General features: G+C 49.1%; 1 protein-coding gene across 1 annotated transcript in view; it reads left to right on the top strand.

The window, feature by feature from the left end:
- The window catches only part of CAMKK2 (calcium/calmodulin dependent protein kinase kinase 2), a 92,394-nt gene that overhangs the window by 23,818 nt on the left and 49,998 nt on the right, over nt 1-18,578 (top strand). Inside the window, 6 exon segments of the mRNA XM_075568222.1 lie at nt 1,358-1,411; nt 3,127-3,178; nt 5,166-5,216; nt 5,219-5,298; nt 10,517-10,553; nt 17,524-17,545. Of these exon segments, the coding sequence (XP_075424337.1) occupies nt 1,358-1,411; nt 3,127-3,178; nt 5,166-5,216; nt 5,219-5,298; nt 10,517-10,553; nt 17,524-17,545 (296 nt within the window).

The following is an 18,578-nucleotide window of genomic DNA, read 5'->3' as shown; positions in this document are numbered from 1 at the left end:
TGCAGGCCTGTCTCTCCCGACCTCCTGCAGGCCCTGTCTCTCCCGACCTCCTGCAGGCCCTGTCTCTCCCGACCTCCTGCAGGCCTGTCTCTCCCGACCTCCTGCAGGCCTGTCTCTCCCGACCTCCTGCAGGCCTGTCTCTCCCGACCTCCTGCAGGCCCTGTCTCTCCCGACCTCCTGCAGGCCTGTCTCTCCCGACCTCCTGCAGGCCTGTCTCTCCCGACCTCCTGCAGGCCTGTCTCTCCCGACCTCCTGCAGGCCTGTCTCTCCCGACCTCCTGCAGGCCTGTCTCTCCCGACCTCCTGCAGGCCCTGTCTCTCCCGACCTCCTGCAGGCCTGTCTCTCCCGACCTCCTGCAGGCCTGTCTCTCCCGACCTCCTGCAGGCCCTGTCTCTCCCGACCTCCTGCAGGCCTGTCTCTCCCGACCTCCTGCAGGCCCTGTCTCTCCCGACCTCCTGCAGGCCTGTCTCTCCCGACCTCCTGCAGGCCCTGTCTCTCCCGACCTCCTGCAGGCCTGTCTCTCCCGACCTCCTGCAGGCCTGTCTCTCCCGACCTCCTGCAGGCCTGTCTCTCCCGACCTCCTGCAGGCCTGTCTCTCCCGACCTCCTGCAGGCCTGTCTCTCCCGACCTCCTGCAGGCCTGTCTCTCCCGATTTCCTGCAGGCCCTGTCTCTCCCGACCTCCTGCAGGCCTGTCTCTCCCGACCTCCTGCAGGCCTGTCTCTCCCGACCTCCTGCAGGCCTGTCTCTCCCGCACCAGGCCTCTCTCGCCCCCTCTTTCTCCGGTGCGTGCAGAAAGCTGGTCCGGATTCCGGCGGGAGAAAGGTAAGCCCCGGCGTGGGAGAGAGGCCTGCAGGAGCTGGGGAGAGCAGGTGACCTCAGACCACCAGCATGGTAAGTGGGTGTTACAGGGGGTAATTATTCTGGGGGGCTTGTGTGGCTATTGTGGGAGGGCAATTCTAGGAGTATCATAATTCTAGTCCTGGGCCTCAGGATACCTGTTGGCGGCCCTGGACACACCCGGCCAATATAACAGAATAAGGAAATAGTACACTAAGACGCATCATGGTTCTCTTAAACCAGGCGTCAACCCGTGAGCATATGTTTCCTTTACGTGATCTTATCGTGCATGTAATATAGGTGCATTCCCTAGTCTTAAGCGTTGTCGTCACTGGGTGTGAAATTCTGATCTTCCACTTCAGAGGACAGTGTGCCTTAACGCCAAGGTTCTCATCCGCTCCCCGTCCGCCAGCAATGGGCCGCGGGTTCGTTCCGGAAGCCGAGGGTTTCCCTGCGGCGGTGTCTCTCCTTCCTGCGTTATAACCCGTTCATTCTCCACGTCTCCTGTATTCTGTTCAGGGCTCCTACGGCGTGGTGAAACTCGCGTACAACGAGGACGACAACACCTATTATGTAAGTAATAAACCCGAGCAAGATCCGTACCAAATAAAAGCGCTTTGCGTTCGTGGGACGAGCATCTCCCGCGTCCGCAACCAATATCTAAAGGCTCCCGGGGCGGCATTTTTCTGTGGGGTTTTGTGTTTGTAAGCCTTTTTTATTATTCTTCTAGAAGAATGTGGCTTTTGTCCCCATTGTGTCTGGTATTGTCACCTGCTGCTCGGCTGAGACCGTTTCTCGCAGGTTTCAGATATCGCTAAATAGACAATGAAATGCCCGGAGTTTAATATCCGTTCGAATGATGCTCTCCCTGCGGGAGGGGAGGTAAGAAGATGAAGAATCCTATCAAAATGAACGTGCTGCTTGTTACAGGGCGATCGTAGATATATAGATAGATATTAAAAAGGAAGACATCGGCGCTTAATCCAATGATAAAAATATGTCAATATTGATATTTATATAATTTAGTTTTCTAAATCGACATAGTTGCAAACAAATAATGAAATATCAAGCAATATAATCCGTGTAAGTATGTGGAGTTTTTTTTAATTTTGTATATTAAGTGAAAAGGTTCAAGGTAATTCCACAAACCAATCCAAAGTGTATGTATGTGTATATGTGTATATGTATGTGTATATGTATGTGTATGTATGTATGTATATGTGTGTATATGTGTATATGTGTATGTGTATATGTATGTATATGTGTATATGTGTATATATGTATGTATGTATACAGTATGTGTATATGTGTGTATATGTGTATATATGTATGTGTGTGTATGTATGTATATGTATGTATATGTGTATATATGTATGTGTGTGTATATGTGTATATGTGTATATGTATGTGTATATGCAGTGGTTGACAAATCACCAAAAAATCTACTCGCCACACAAAAAAATCTACTCGCCACCTAGTACCAAACGTGTGCTGCTTGGGCCAATATTTACTCGCCCGGGGGTTAAATCCACTCGCCAGGGGCGTGCAAATGTATAGGTTTGTCGAACACTGTGTATATGTGTATATATGTATGTGTGTGTATATGTGTATATATATGTATATGTATGTATATGTGTATATGTATGTATGTATATGTGTATATGTATTTATGTATGTGTATGTATATGTGTATATGTATGTATGTGTATGTATATGTGTATATATGTATGTGTGTGTATGTAGGAGGTTTGTGAAGAGTTCACCTTGGTGTCCGGAGCGGCTTCTCCGAAGACGAACCACACACCAAATTTCTTTCAAATATAATTGAGAAGTGCCCGCTCCATAGTGTAAAATGTAACAAAAACAGGCTTTTAATACAAAGCGTAGACAAACGCTCACTCACACGGTTTAAAACGTAATTTTGCCTTGTGTAATAAACATGGCAGGCGGCTTTTTACCGGACATCCACCTCGTGTAAGGTGTTAGCAGGTCACATTGGTAACGGCGGGGAACGAGAGTAGATCGACGCCCTGCGCGTTTGTACTGATGCCCGCCGCGCATAGAGAGATTTTCTTGGTTTGTACCAGGAGAAAAGTTCCTGAATGAAAGTTTTAGGCGTGATGAGGACTCGGTGGTCTCCGTAGCTGTATCTCAGCGCGGTGGTATCAACAGGTCCCCATAGATCCGGAAACGCACACATTGAAACAAGTGGACAATTGGGAGTGTTTAGTTATACTCGGCAGCGCTTTACACGTTCATCTGTTTTTTTTTATTTCATTGAAATACAGGCAATGAAAGTCCTTTCGAAGAAGAAGTTGATGAGACAGGCGGGGTTTCCACGTAAGTTTCCTGTATATTCTTTGTTAAATTAAAAAGCACAGATTATTTGTTTGTTTTACCCCTGAGTGATTCACAATGTCAACCCTGAGAGCCGTCCAAAACGACAAAGCCGATGTCCTTGAACGGGTTTGCTGGCTCGCCACTCCCTTTACACAGGTTTGGCTGGTGTATTGCGGAGCAGGAGGGAAGCAACCCGGCACACGGACTTGCAAAAGGATGATTTATTAGCAATTCCAGCGTTTCGACCGCTTACGCAGTCTTTGTCAAGGTGAGGGCTAAACATCAGCCAACCAAGCGAAATATATACCCCATGTGCTCACCTGTTACCTCGCAACAGGTGTCCCACGGCGCCACTGCTGCAGCTCCGATGACATCACAGCCTCGACGGGGGTCCGCGCAGAGTGAGCAAATCCCCTAGTAGCGCATTGCGCACTCTGCGCACAGACCCACCATGAACGCTCCGCGCATGCGCCGAACGCTCACGCCTCAGGAGGCTGTGTATTGCAGCAGGACGAAACTTTACACAAGAAGTGTCGCGTGCAATGGGCACGTTTGCACACCCAGACCAAGAATCTGCCGTTTGCACAGTAAACAATGTGTCTGAAGACGCCTGGGGCATCTTTGTGAGACCCGTACACCCCGCCCCCCTCGTTACTTGCTGATATATCTGACTATCAACAAAAGAGCAATTTAACGGCCTGATTGGGAGACTCGTTTGTTAGCAAATTCATTGGTTCTTCCCAGACCAGGGGTCCGAGCAGTACTAATGGTTCTGTGTTTGCGGTATTGGTTACATGAATGAAACCCGCCGGCAACAACACAGTTCTGCGCAGCATTTATTATTTAAAGATGTATATTCATTGGAAAAAGATGCAGAGAGCAGCGAGGAGCCCTCCTGACAAAGGCACTTGTCGCACACCCCCTATAGCTCTCTCTGCTTACACTATAGTGAGTTAGTGTCACTATAGGTTTATTTGGCTCTCTGTCCCCTGGTGATTTATTTCACCTACATCCTAGCCTATACTGCCCTTAGCCTGACACACGTGCATGCAGTTACCCACAGCCTATCCTTCCCCTGTGTGGTTTTGCTATATACCATCACGGCTTCAGTACTTCGCTTTACATGTCATTTAGCGTTCTTATTCATGTCTGAGCCTGGCTACTTATTGATTTAGCAAACTATACCACCCCACCCGGTAAGTTTTTTTTAAAATCACTGTTGTGAAGTTTATACAGTGATATAGATGTGTGTGTGTGTGTATATGTATGTATATATATATATATAGACACACACACGCACATCTCGAAATCTCGCACAAATAAAAGCATTTCGTTAGCCACAGAACGGTATCGTCTATTCATTTTTGATTATTAAAGCTCGGCTAACACGGTACCAATACCTCTACACATATATATATATATATATATATATATATATATATATATATATATATATATATATATATATATATATATATATATACACACACACACTATATATATGTTTTAAGTATACCTAGTAAATGTTAAATTGTATTTCATTTGGTGGTGTGCAACACGAGTGACCTTTTTTCGGGAGCGTTCCTCGCATGCTCTGTGCATCTTTTTTCCAGTTGTTTTCACTAATTCACAGGTTTGCACACACTAATATCACGTCAATTACTATCCATAGCTGGCCATTTCCTGCTGGATCAGTTCATCCCCCCCCCCCCCCCCCTCCCCCTCCGTTTCTGTTCATAGTATATTAATACCACAAGAAGAGGAAAGTAGAGGGTGCTCCGTGCCTCCTTGTGACGTCACCCACCGCTTCGTCCTAAAACCTGTTGGGACGGAGGTCTTCAGACGATGTGATTGGAGCCCACTCAATTCTACATCATGAAACGCGTTGGCGCTATGCTTCGTTCCCCATAACACGGCGCTCCGCTGGTGTGGCAGGCACCTTTGCCGTAGCTCTGCGTTGACCGCAATCCTTTGCATCTCTTCGCAGGCCGCCCTCCTCCGAGAGGTGCCAAAGTAGCTGCAGGCGGAGGGGTCCAGGCTAAGGACCCATTGAGCGGGTGTACCAGGAAATCGCCATTCTGAAGAAGTTGGATCATCCCAATGTGGTCAAGTTGGTCGAGGTAATTCTGAGTCACAGAGTTTAGGGGCTTTTTGTAATAGCAGTGGGTGTGTGTTTGTTGTTAAATATATGAACCTGTGTGTTTCTGGGCGGCCTATACTATAAATGGGTTTTATACATGTGCAGTATGGGTCTTATACATGTGCAGTATGGGTCTTATACATGTGCAGTATGGGTCTTATACATGTGCAGTATGGGTCTTATACATGTGCAGTATGGGTCTTATACATGTGCAGTATGGGTCTTATACATTATGCAACGTTCTCATTGTCTTCTATGGTCAATGTAGCTGCTCTGAGCCACAGGAAAGGTGCTGCTGTATGTATATATATATATATATATATATATATAAATCTATATATATATATATATATATATATATATATATATATATCTTTATTTATATAGCGCTATCCATGTACTTGGCGCTTTACAGTATACGTGACCATAATATAACACATAATGGGAATAAGAGCTTTAGACATTAAACAGGAAAAGGAGTCCCTGCCCCGAAGAGCTTACAATCGAAGTGCCAGGTGGAGGATCACTGGGGACTGGTTTAAGGTGGACGTTGGACACACAGTACAGAAGGCCCAGTTAATGCTGCGGTTTGTCCCATCCTCCAATGTCCGACGCTGGCATCCTGACTGTTCTGTACTGGAACATCCACGCGTTTCTGCGAAGGCGCAGTCTCACTCAGCAACAAATGACACCCATCTCTTTTACTTCATTGTGGCCATAAATAATGGTTAACCCTTTCACTGCTTGGGGGAAGGGGGGGGTGGGGGGAACCAGCACAGTTTCCCTCCAGTAAGCAAAGGGTTAACATGGCTTTAAGGAAGTGCTTTATTTCAAGAAGCCCGGTAATCACCGAGGCACATCGGTTTTCGGATCTAATTTTGGACCTTTCCACGCTGTTCTGTTTTATCGTTGGTTCTAGAAAAAGGAAAAGTGGGAAAGGGTTAACTAAATGACCCTTTTTTCAAGCGATATATAGGTATTTCACTGTGTATTTTTGTCACATTGGATGTAGCTCTGGACTTCTTTGTTTCTTGTTTTATACAATTAGGCACGCCCAGTAGCACTCCTTTTGACACTTAGGCTGCGTCCATGGTTCCTGATTGCGTGCTCAGGCGCGCTGAGGCTGAGGGAAAGCGGTGCTTTCCCTGGCCTTAGACTGCGCGCCGTCCGGGGGCGGGCCAGTGACGTCACGGAGCTGGTTCGCCCTCATTGGGCGAACCGCTCACGTGACCGGCCCTGCGCTCCGGCAAACGCGAAAATTTAAAATTTAGCTAAGACTTACGCTTCCGCGCGCTTACGTAAGCGAGCCCCTGCTAAAGCCGCTCTCATTGCGGCTGCAGGGGCTAAGTGCCGAGCGTAAGCGCGCCTCAGCACGGGTCAGCGCATAAGCGCTGACCATGTCCGAGGCCTTATACACACATATATATATATTGCGGTTATTTTAGGGGGGTTTCTGAGAGCTTGCTGGGTATCTGTGTGTGTGTTAACTTTATTTCAAGAAGCCCGGTAATCCCGAGGCACAGCGGTTTGCGGATCTAACTTCGGACCTTTCCACGCCGTTCTGTTTTATCGTTGGTTCTTGGCCAAGGGGAAGTGGGAACGGTTGGAGAACGTCGGGAGAGAGAGCGGTGTCGGATGATAGATGAATAATCCGTATTGGTTCTCCCAGTTCAACGGCTGATCCCAAGTAGGACGACGCCTTGTACGTGGAGATCTCGTTCGTCTAGTTACAACGTAGCGTGGGCCCCTCCAACGCTGAAGGAGATTGGGGGTTAATTGTGAATTCTGGTAACGGCGCGTACACGAAGGCTCTCCATCTGTTTCCTTGAAACTTGCGAAGTGGATGAGATGTATGCAAAATCTGAATAAGAGGAGCCTGATTAGCCTGGTTTTAGAACAAGCGAGAACGTTGCAGTGTAACAGAGAATAAGGGATCTCTGCAAATAGTATGGAGACCATAAAAGGTACTTACTACCGTGCAAAGAATTAATTTCTCTGCGATTTACCAAGTGATATCCAAGGATTGTGTTCCTTATTTAGTCCACTAACAATTGAACGTACAAATATTCTGCTTATTAAAGATCAAACTGTTATAAATAATGGTGTTCAGAGCTTACTTAATGGCCTTTGACTTAACCACTGGACCACGCCTCGTGTCCACTTGTGGTCTGGACACATTGCCGTCACACCCCAGCATCATCAAGGTCATGCCCTTGGCATCGGTCAGTAGAGTTGTTTCTCAAGCATAGGCAGATATATATTCTATAGGGGGCCTAGCACCCATACAAACAGAACATAGAACAGGCGTACAATGTTAGCAGTATACAATCGCATATGACCAAGTGTGGGTCTCTATATATTTGTACATGTGTAACTCTGTGTATCATTGTGTGATAATTAGTGTGTCCGCAGGAGTGTCACTGTGCTAGTGAATTTGTGCAGTGAGGTTCTAGGTGCTGACATTAGAAGTGAGATGTCTTAAATGGCCCCACTGGGATGAACATTTTTGGTGATGGAAAAGGTTCCAGACTTCCGGCAATTGCAGCCATGTGATCGTTTCTGTAGCAGTCACATGCCTGTGATTGCTGACTCCCACCCACCCCTCCAGGCTGACATAAGCAGAAGTTGAGGGGCCCCCTTACCGTTTCGATAGGGCCAACCTCTCAGATTTGCACAGTCACCCGACCATCCTTTAGAAACGAGCATTTAAACCATGACGTACCTGGAAGTCAATGGGACACCCGGAACGTGCCAAGTACGTCATAGGGCAGTGGTGGCCAACTACCGTTCTCAAGTCCAAGTATTGGGGATATCCCTGCTTCAGCACAGGTAGCTGTCATTCTGACTGAGCCACCTATGCTGAAGCAGGGATATACTATAAACCTGACCTGTTGGTGGCCCTTGAGGACGGAGTTGGCCGCTCCTCCCATATGGGCACCAAAAAGGTTAATACCGTTTTATGCTTACAAAATATCCCCGGCCTGACTCCCTTTTCGTTTTGCCCGAAGCCGTGTTGACGCCGAGGAAATATATACTCGTGTGATATGGGGAAACTGTTTGGAGTTAAGAATAAATAAATCATATCGCTGAGAACGCACTTCTGGCTTTGGCTAATCCGCCCTTGTGTAAACATTGATTTTTCACTGATGGCCGTGACATTTACCACATCCAAGGAACGTTCGCAGGGGCTCGCATGATGAAAGGACGCAAGATAAATAACATTCTCCGCCGTGCTACTTACTTGGCTATTCTGCTGAGAAACGACATCTATACAAATTACACAAAAAGTAGCGCTATGCAGCGACTAAAAAGAAATTTAATCTTGGTAATAGCGTCGTTGTGAAAATGTGATATAAACGGGGTGTATGACCGAACAATAATAAGTGAATTGTGATGCCTAAAAAAATCACAGAATTACCAAACACAACAAACACGGATAGTATAATCATTTCCTTCGTGAAGAAAAGTGTCCAAACCAATGTAGAAGATGTGAAGATTGAGATAATGTGTGTGGCTCAGGCTATATGAGGACAGACTATCGTCACCTCCATTTTGGCCTAACCGCCATTTTGAGTGTTTGCTTGTATGAATGCTTATCTGTTTATTTGTGTATGATCTGTAATGTTTGATTCTGCAGAGTATCGCTTCTAGATGTAACTAGCCCTTGTGTAATTCCTACGAGTCATGAAAGAAATTGAAATTGCATTCATAAGAGGTTTTTCCTGCCTTAGACAATTCTGCTGACCTTAGGTTCTGTTATCTGACAGATACAGTACACACAGGGCTAAACAGGGTTACTCCTTAAAGTCAGAAGGTCAAGAGGCCCACATTATGGTAAATTATAGGATAAGAATATAGCGTATGTGGCATATTTATGTATTTTTGTATAAGTCATCATATTGTTTTTATCTCTAAGCCAGCCCCCTTAAGGGGCGTATTACTCATTTTGAAATGTATAAAAATGTGATACCAAGCAATATGTTTTCAGAGGCCTGAGTTCATGTTTGAATTCTTTTCTCTCACTTGTACCTGGGTGCAGATAAACTCACGTTGATACTTTGAACCCTTGACTCATTGATTTTATTTCTACGCTTTCACAAAGACAAAGCAGAAATCCGGTCTCAGGAAAGTGAATAACTTGCAGAAAACTGCAGCTTTTTTAGTGATAAATCCAACCACAAGGCTACCTACAGAAAGCAGACACGAGGGCGCGCCAGCGCCATAGTGTAACTGCGCATAAACATGAACGTGGGACGGAGAAACGGTCCATAGGACCGGCACTCACAAGAGGTTAGCATAAAACAGGCATATCGGAGATACATCTCTATAGGGGAGACGTCACCAGTCAGGAGTCGGAGTCCCAGCCGTGTAGCTGGATCCTGCGGCGGTTCCTGCCTCGGAAATCCATGTCCCGCGGAGGAGATCGTAGCTGTATAAGCAGCTGGTCCTCCTGCGGCTCGTGTAGGGACAGCTGTGTCCTCGATCAGCTGCTGCCGTACACACACACACATATATATATATACATACATACATTCACATATACATACATACATACATACATATATACATATACACACACACATATATATATACATACACACACATATATATATATATTATATATATATACATACATACATTCACATATACATACATACATATATACATATACACACACACACACACACACACACACACACACATACATACACACACACACACACATATATATACATACACACACATATATATATACATACATACATTCACATATACATACATACATACATACATATATACATATACACACACACGTGGAGTGCCTGCTATTACTTTCTTCTATGCCTTATTGCCTAGCGGTTAATGCATCCAGGCAATTACCCATTTTGTTAGTGGAGTGCCACTATAATCATATCTCTATCTATACGTATCCCCCAATCTCTCCCGCACCGACAGGGTTCACCATATAGTTCTATAGTAACTACTTTTGTACGAGAGAGTGTAATCTGCGGCCACATCTCCTGGGTGGCGGCGCCGGGCAGAACACAGAGTGACCTCACATCTCCTGGGTGCCGGCGCCGGGCAGAACACAGAGTGACCTCACATCTCCTGGGTGCCGGCGCCGGGCAGAACACAGAGTGACCTCTTTTTGATTTGCACGGCTCTGTCGCTCAGCTCTTCCCCTCTTGTGTTGCTAGGTGCTGGATGACCCCAGTGAGGACCACCTGTACATGGGTAAGGCAGCTATTCTTATTCTGTGTCATCTAACGAGCGCCGCGTCCGACACGGAGCCCCGGGGAACACTTCCTGCTCGCGGCGTCACCGCAGGGCGCATAGCGAGGAGATGCTACGGATACAGGGGGACTTCCAGTGCTGGGGTTAGGGATATCTGCCTGGCACAGAGCACACTATCAGACCTTCCACTATCCCTAAATATTCCGAGAATCCGAGGGCGCAAGCAAAATGTGAATGGTAACACCGATAGTGTGTGTGTGTGCTTGTGTGTGTGTGTGTGTGCTTGTGTGTGTGTGTGCTTGTGTGTGTGTGTGCGTGCGCGTGTGTGTGTCTGGTACTCCTTCACACAATAGTGTGTGTGTGTGTGTGTGTGTGCGCGCGCACGTGTGTGCGCGTGAATCTGGTACTTCACACAATAGTGTGTGTGTGTGTGTGTATGAGAATCTGGTACTTCTTCACACAATAGTGTGTGTGTGTGTGTGTGTGTGTGTGCGCGCGCACGTGTGTGCGCGTGAATCTGGTACTTCACACAATAGTGTGTGTGTGTGTGTGTATGAGAATCTGGTACTTCTTCACACAATAGTGACATCAATTTAGTTACAGTTCCTACATTGTGTTTCTTATACAGCTGTAATCTACATAGCAGACTTGTGCGCGTTTTACTTGTGCGCGTTTACTTGTGCGCGTTTACTTGTGCGCGTATACTTGTGCGCGTTTACTTGTGCGCGTTTACTTGTGCGCGTATACTTGTGCGCGTTTACTTGTGCGCGTATACTTGTGCGCGTTTACTTGCGCGCGTTTACTGGCGGCGCATTTACTTGCGCGCAATTTACTTGTGCACGTTTGCGTGCGTTTGTGTGCGCGCGGTTACTTGTGCGCGTTTACTTGTGCGCGTATACTTGTGCGCGTTTACTTGCGCGCGTTTACTTGCGCGCATTTACTTGTGCACGTTTGTGTGCGCGCGGTTACTTGTGCGTGTTTACTTGTGTGCGTTTACTTGTGCGCGTTTACTTGCGCGCGTTTACTTGCGCGCATTTACTTGCGCGCATTTACTTGTGCACGTTTGCGTGCGTTTGTGTGCGCGCGGTTACTTGTGCACGTTTGCGTGCGTTTGTGTGCGCGCGGTTACTTGTGCGCGCGGTTACTTGTGCGCGCGGTTACTAGCGCGCGTTTATCGGGGAAGGAGCAAGAAATATATAATGAAAATGAAAGGGGTGTCTTATTTCCTGAAATATCTAAATCTCTGTCTCTCCTTTGTTTGGGTCCCGAGGTGTGTGCACACGTACATACACACGTACATACACATGTATATACATACGTACACATACGTGTGTGTGTCTACGTACCGGGCCCCATTGTTCCGTGATACATTGTGATAGTTTGTGCCAACAATGACACTGAATTCTGTGATATTGTGATTTAAAACCGGGCTGAATTCTGTTACATGAGGAGGGATGATGAAGCCTGTTACATGGAGGGATGATGAAGCCTGTTACATGTGGAGGGATGATGAATCCTGTTACATGTGGAGGGATGATGAAGCCTGTTACATGTGGAGGGATGATGAAGCCTGTTACATGGAGGGATGATGAAGCCTGTTACATGTGGAGGGATGATGAAGCCTGTTACATGTGGAGGGATGATGAAGCCTGTTACATGTGGAGGGATGATGAAGCCTGTTACATGTGGAGGGATGATGAAGCCTGTTACATGTGGAGGGATGATGAAGCCTGTTACATGTGGAGGGATGATGAAGCCTGTTACATGAGGAGGGATGATGAGGAGGGATGATGAAGCCTGTTACATGTGGAGGGATGATGAAGCCTGTTACATGAGGAGGGATGATGAGGAGGGATGATGAAGCCTGTTACATGTGGAGGGATGATGAGGAGGGATGATGAAGCCTGTTACATGTGCAGGGATGATGAAGCCTGTTACATGTGGAGGGATGATGAAGCCTGCTACATGTGGAGGGATGATGAAGCCTGTTACATGAGGAGGGATGATGAAGCCTGTTACATGAGGAGGGATGATGAAGCCTGTTACATGAGGAGGGATGATGAAGCCTGTTACATGTGGAGGGATGATGAAGCCTGTTACATGTGGAGGGATGATGAAGCCTGTTACATGTGGAGGGATGATGAGGAGGGATGATGAAGCCTGTTACATGTGGAGGGATGATGAAGCCTGTTACATGAGGAGGGATGATGAGGAGGGATGATGAAGCCTGTTACATGTGGAGGGATGATGAAGCCTGTTACACGAGGAGGGATGATGAGGAGGGATGATGAAGCCTGTTACATGTGGAGGGATGATGAGGAGGGATGATGAAGCCTGTTACATGTGGAGGGATGATGAAGCCTGTTACATGTGGAGGGATGATGAAGCCTGCTACATGTGGAGGGATGATGAAGCCTGTTACATGAGGAGGGATGATGAAGCCTGTTACATGAGGAGGGATGATGAAGCCTGTTACATGTGGAGGGATGATGAAGCCTGTTACATGAGGAGGGATGATGAAGCCTGTTACATGAGGAGGGATGATGAAGCCTGTTACATGTGGAGGGATGATGAAGCCTGTTACATGTGGAGGGATGATGAAGCCTGTTACATGAGGAGGAATGATGAGGAGGGATGATGACGCCTGTTACATGAGGAGGGATGATGAAGCCTGTTACATGTGGAGGGATGATGAAGCCTGTTACATGTGGAGGGATGATGAAGCCTGTTACATGAGGAGGGATGATGAGGAGGGATGATGACGCCCGTTACATGTGGAGGGATGATGAAGCCTGTTACATGTGGAGGGATGATGAAGCCTGTTACATGTGGAGGGATGATGAGGAGGGATGATGAAGCCTGTTACATGTGGAGGGATGATGAAGCCTGTTACATGTGGAGGGATGATGAGGAGGGATGATGAAGCCTGTTACATGTGGAGGGATGATGAAGCCTGTTACATGTGGAGGGATGATGAAGCCTGTTACATGTGGAGGGATGATGAGGAGGAATGATGAAGCCCGTTACGTGTGGAGGGATGATGAGGAGGAATGATGAAGCCCGTTACGTGTGGAGGGATGATGAGGAGGGATGATGAAGCCTGTTACGTGTGGAGGGATGATGAAGCCCGTTACGTGTGGAGGGATGATGAGCCTGTTACATGTGGAGGGATGATGAGGAGGGATGATGAAGCCTGTTACGTGTGGAGGGATGATGAGGAGGGATGATGAAGCCTGTTACATGTGGAGGGATGATGAGGAGGGATGATGAAGCCTGTTACATGTGGAGGGATGATGAGGAGGGATGATGAAGCCTGTTACATGTGGAGGGATGATGAGGAGGAATGATGAAGCCTGTTACGTGTGGAGGGATGATGAGGAGGGATGATGAAGCCTGTTACATGAGGAGGGAGGATGAGGAGAGATGATGAAGCCTGTTACATGTGGAGGGATGATGAAGCCTGTTACATGAGGAGGGAGGATGAGGAGAGATGATGAAGCCTGTTACATGTGGAGGGATGATGAAGCCTGTTACATGAGGAGGGATGATGAAGCCTGTTACATGAGGAGGGATGATGAAGCCTGTTACATGTGGAGGGATGATGAAGCCTGTTACATGTGGAGGGATGATGAAGCCTGTTACATGAGGAGGGATGATGAAGCCTGTTACACGAGGAGGGAGGATGAGGAGAGATGATGAAGCCTGTTACATGTGGAGGGATGATGAAGCCTGTTACATGAGGAGGGATGATGAAGCCTGTTACATGTGGAGGGATGATGAAGCCTGTTACATGTGGAGGGATGATGAAGCCTGTTACATGTGGAGGGATGATGAAGCCTGTTACATGTGGAGGGATGATGAAGCCTGTTACATGAGGAGGGAGGATGAGGAGAGATGATGAAGCCTGTTACATGTGGAGGGATGATGAAGCCTGTTACATGAGGAGGGATGATGAAGCCTGTTACATGTGGAGGGATGATGAAGCCTGTTACATGTGGAGGGATGATGAAGCCTGTTACATGTGGAGGGATGATGAAGCCTGTTACATGTGGAGGGATGATGAAGCCTGTTACATGTGGAGGGATGATGAAGCCTGTGACATGTGGAGGGATGATGAAGCCTGTTACATGTGGAGGGATGATGAGGAGGGATGATGAAGCCTGTTACATGAGGAGGGATGATGAGGAGGGATGATGAAGCCTGTTACATGTGGAGGGATGATGAGGAGGGATGATGAAGCCTGTTACATGTGGAGGGATGATGAGGAGGGATGATGAAGCCCGTTACATGTGGAAGGAGGATGAGGAGGGATGATGAAGCCTGTTACATGTGGAGGGATGATGAGGAGGGATGATGAAGCCTGTTACATGTGGAGGGATGATGAGGAGGGATGATGAAGCCTGTTACGTGTGGAGGGATGATGAGGAGGGATGTTGAAGCCTGTTACATGTGGAGGGATGATGAGGAGGGATGATGAAGCCTGTTACGTGTGGAGGGATAATGAGGAGGGATGATGAAGCCTGTTACATGTGGAGGGATAATGAGGAGGGATGATGAAGCCTGTTACATGTGGAGGGATGATGAGGAGGGATGATGAAGCCCGTTACGTGTGGAGGGATGATGAGGAGGGATGATGAAGCCTGTTACATGTGGAGGGATGATGAGGAGGGATGATGAAGCCTGTTACATGTGGAGGGATGATGAAGCCTGTTACATGTGGAGGGATAATGAGGAGGGATGATGAAGCCTGTTACATGTGGAAGGAGGATGAGGAGGGATTATGAAGCCTGTTACATGTGGAGGGATGATGAGGAGGGATGATGAAGCCTGTTACATGTGGAGGGATGATGAGGATGGATGCTGAAGCCCGTTACGTGTGGAGGGATGATGAGGAGGGATGATGAAGCCTGTTACATGTGGAGGGATGATGAGGAGGGATGATGAAGCCCGTTACATGTGGAAGGAGGATGAGGAGGGATGATGAAGCCTGTTACATGTGGAGGGATGATGAGGAGGTATGATGAAGCCTGTTACATGAGGAGGGATGATGAGGAGGGATGATGAAGCCTGTTACATGTGGAAGGAGGATGAGGAGGGATGATGAAGCCTGTTACATGTGGAGGGATGATGAGGAGGGATGATGAAGCCTGTTACATGTGGAGGGATGATGAGGAGGGATGATGAAGCCCGTTACATGTGGAAGGAGGATGAGGAGGGATGATGAAGCCTGTTACATGTGGAGGGATGATGAGGAGGGATGATGAAGCCTGTTACATGTGGAGAGATGATGAGGAGGGATGATGAAACCTGTTACGTGTGGAGGGATGATGAGGAGGGATGATGAAGCCTGTTACATGTGGAGGGATGAGGAGGGATGATGAAGCCCGTTACATGTGGAAGGAGGATGAGGAGGGATGATGAAGCCTGTTACATGTGGAGGGATGATGAGGAGGAATGATGAAGCCTGTTACATGTGGAGGGATGATGAGGAGGGATGATGAAGCCTGTTACATGTGGAGGGATGATGAGGAGGGATGATGAAGCCTGTTACATGTGGAGGGATGATGAGGAGGGATGATGAAACCTGTTACGTGTGGAGGGATGATGAGGAGGGATGATGAAGCCTGTTACATGTGGAGGGATGATGAGGAGGGATGATGAAGCCCGTTACATGTGGAAGGAGGATGAGGAGGGATGATGAAGCCTGTTACATGTGGAGGGATGATGAGGAGGGATGATGAAGCCTGTTACGTGTGGAGGGATGATGAGGAGGGATGATGAAGCCTGTTACATGTGGAGGGATGATGAGGAGGGATGATGAAGCCTGTTACATGTGGAGGGATGATGAGGAGGGATGATGAAGCCTGTTACGTGTGGAGGGATGATGAGGAGGGATGATGAAGCCTGTTACGTGTGGAGGGATGATGAGGAGGGATGATGAAGCCTGTACATGTGTAGGGATAATGAGGAGGGATGCTGAAGCCCGTTACGTGTGCCTGAGAAGGTGCATGGTGTAGGCCGGGTGTAGGCCGGGTGTAGGCGGGGTGTTGGGTGCTGGGTGTTGGGTGTTCTTTGTATTGTGCACCTGCGACACTCTCGCACAGATGGAAATCACACCGGCCCTCGGCGTTCCGGCTGCATTGGATAAGCGCACGTGGAGCCGTGTTACAGCGAGTGGGCTGAATAAAACCCGGGAGATCCACAGAACGCGCTATCCACGCTCCCCCTGGCTTTTCCGTCTCACCGTGTCACATCACACACGAAATTTAACCCGCCATTTTGTTTCCCATTGAAGAGTGATAGAAACCAGTAAAGGCGCCAACGCTCTCCGGAGACCGGGCTTACCTGGAGCGCAACAATCGCGCGTTTCATCTCGGGGGGCCCCCTGACTCCCGTCCTGGTTATTAAATACAAAACTGGCCACTACATACTTTGGTCTGACACTCCAGCACCCACATGAAGTAAGCCAGGTGTGGTCAACTCCAGTGTTCACGGGCCACCAACAGGTCAGGTTTTCAGGATATCCCTGCTTCAGCACACGACTGAGCCACTGATTGAGGCATCTGTGCTCAAGCAGGGGCTGATTGAGCCACCTGCACTGAAGCAGGGAATAATTAAGCCACCTGTTCTGAAGCAGGGATATTCTGAAAACCTGACCTGTTGGTGGCCCTTGAGAACTGGAGTTGGCTGCTCCTGGTGTACATGTATCATAAGTTGTACTGTTCTTTTAACCCCTCGCGTGGCTGTCCTCTGACAGCAAAGGGTTAACAGAAAACCCAGGAGGGTTCCTTTGTGGGTGTAATAATGTGTGTCCGGGCCGCCCGCTGTTCTTGTATTTGTAATGAAGGTGGCGGGCTCTGGTAACGTAGCGCAGTCTGTCCTACGCCATAATATTAACCCTTTCGCTGCGAATGTTTCAGGATAAACCGTCCAGCGCAAATAAACCCTCTCCCCTGTTCTTCTTTTTCAGTGTTTGAGCTGGTGAAACGGGGGTGAGTATCCAAGGGGGGGGGAGAGTATCCGGGGCGGGGGCGGTGGGGAGAGTATCCGGGGCGGGGGCGGGGGGGAGAGTATCCGGGGCGGGGGGGGGGAGAGTATCCGGGGCGGGGGGGGGGAGAGTATGCGGGGCAGGGGGGGGGGAGAGTATCCAGGGGGGGGAGAGTATCCGGGGCGGGGGGGGAGAGTATCCGGGGCGGGGGGGGAGAGTATCCGGGGGGGGGTGGGAGAGTATCCGGGGTGGGCGGGAGAGTATCCGGGGTGGGGGGGGGGGAGAGTATCCGGGGTGGGCGGGAGAGTATCCGGGGTGGGGGGGGGAGAGTATCCGGGGCGGGGGGGGGGGGGAGAGTATCCGGGGCGGGGGGGAGGGAGAGTATCCGGGGCGGGGGGGGGGAGAGTATCCGGGTGGGGGGGAGAGTATCCAGGGCGGGGGTGGGGAGAGTATCCCTAGATTATCCGGGGCGGGGGGGGTTAGAGTATCCGGAGCGGGGGCGGGCGGGAGAGTATCCGGGGCGGGGGGGAGAGTATCGGGGGCGGGGGGGGGAGAGTATCCCTAGATTATCCGGGGCGGGGGGGGGTTAGAGTATCCGGGGCTGGGGGTGGGGAGAGTATCCGGGGCGGGGGGGGGGGGGTTAGAGTATCCGGGGCGGGGGGGAGAGTATCCGGGGCGGGGGGGTTAGAGTATCCGGGGCGGGGGCGGGGGGAGAGTATCCGGGGCGGGGGGGGGTGGAAGAGTATCGGGGGCGGGGGGGAGAGTATCCCTAGATTATCCGGGCGGGGGGGTTAGAGTATCCGGGGCTGGGGGGGGGAGAGTATCCGGGGCGGGGGGGGTTAGAGTATCCGGGGCGGGGGCGGGGTGGAGAGTATCCGGGGGGGGGGAGAGTATCCGGGGGGGGGAGAGTATCGGGGGGGGGAGTATTGGGGGGGGGGAGCGCAATGACAAAACGTTGTTCCTGTAACACAGAGCGTGCGCAGAATTCTCTGTATTGCTTTTGTTTTTAAGGGGTCCCCTGGGTCCCCCAGAGCTGA

The sequence above is a fragment of the Ascaphus truei genome, chromosome 13 (assembly GCF_040206685.1).
Source record: "Ascaphus truei isolate aAscTru1 chromosome 13, aAscTru1.hap1, whole genome shotgun sequence".
NCBI classification, from domain to species: Eukaryota; Metazoa; Chordata; class Amphibia; order Anura; family Ascaphidae; genus Ascaphus; species Ascaphus truei.
This window is presented reverse-complemented; position numbering and strand designations above follow the sequence as displayed.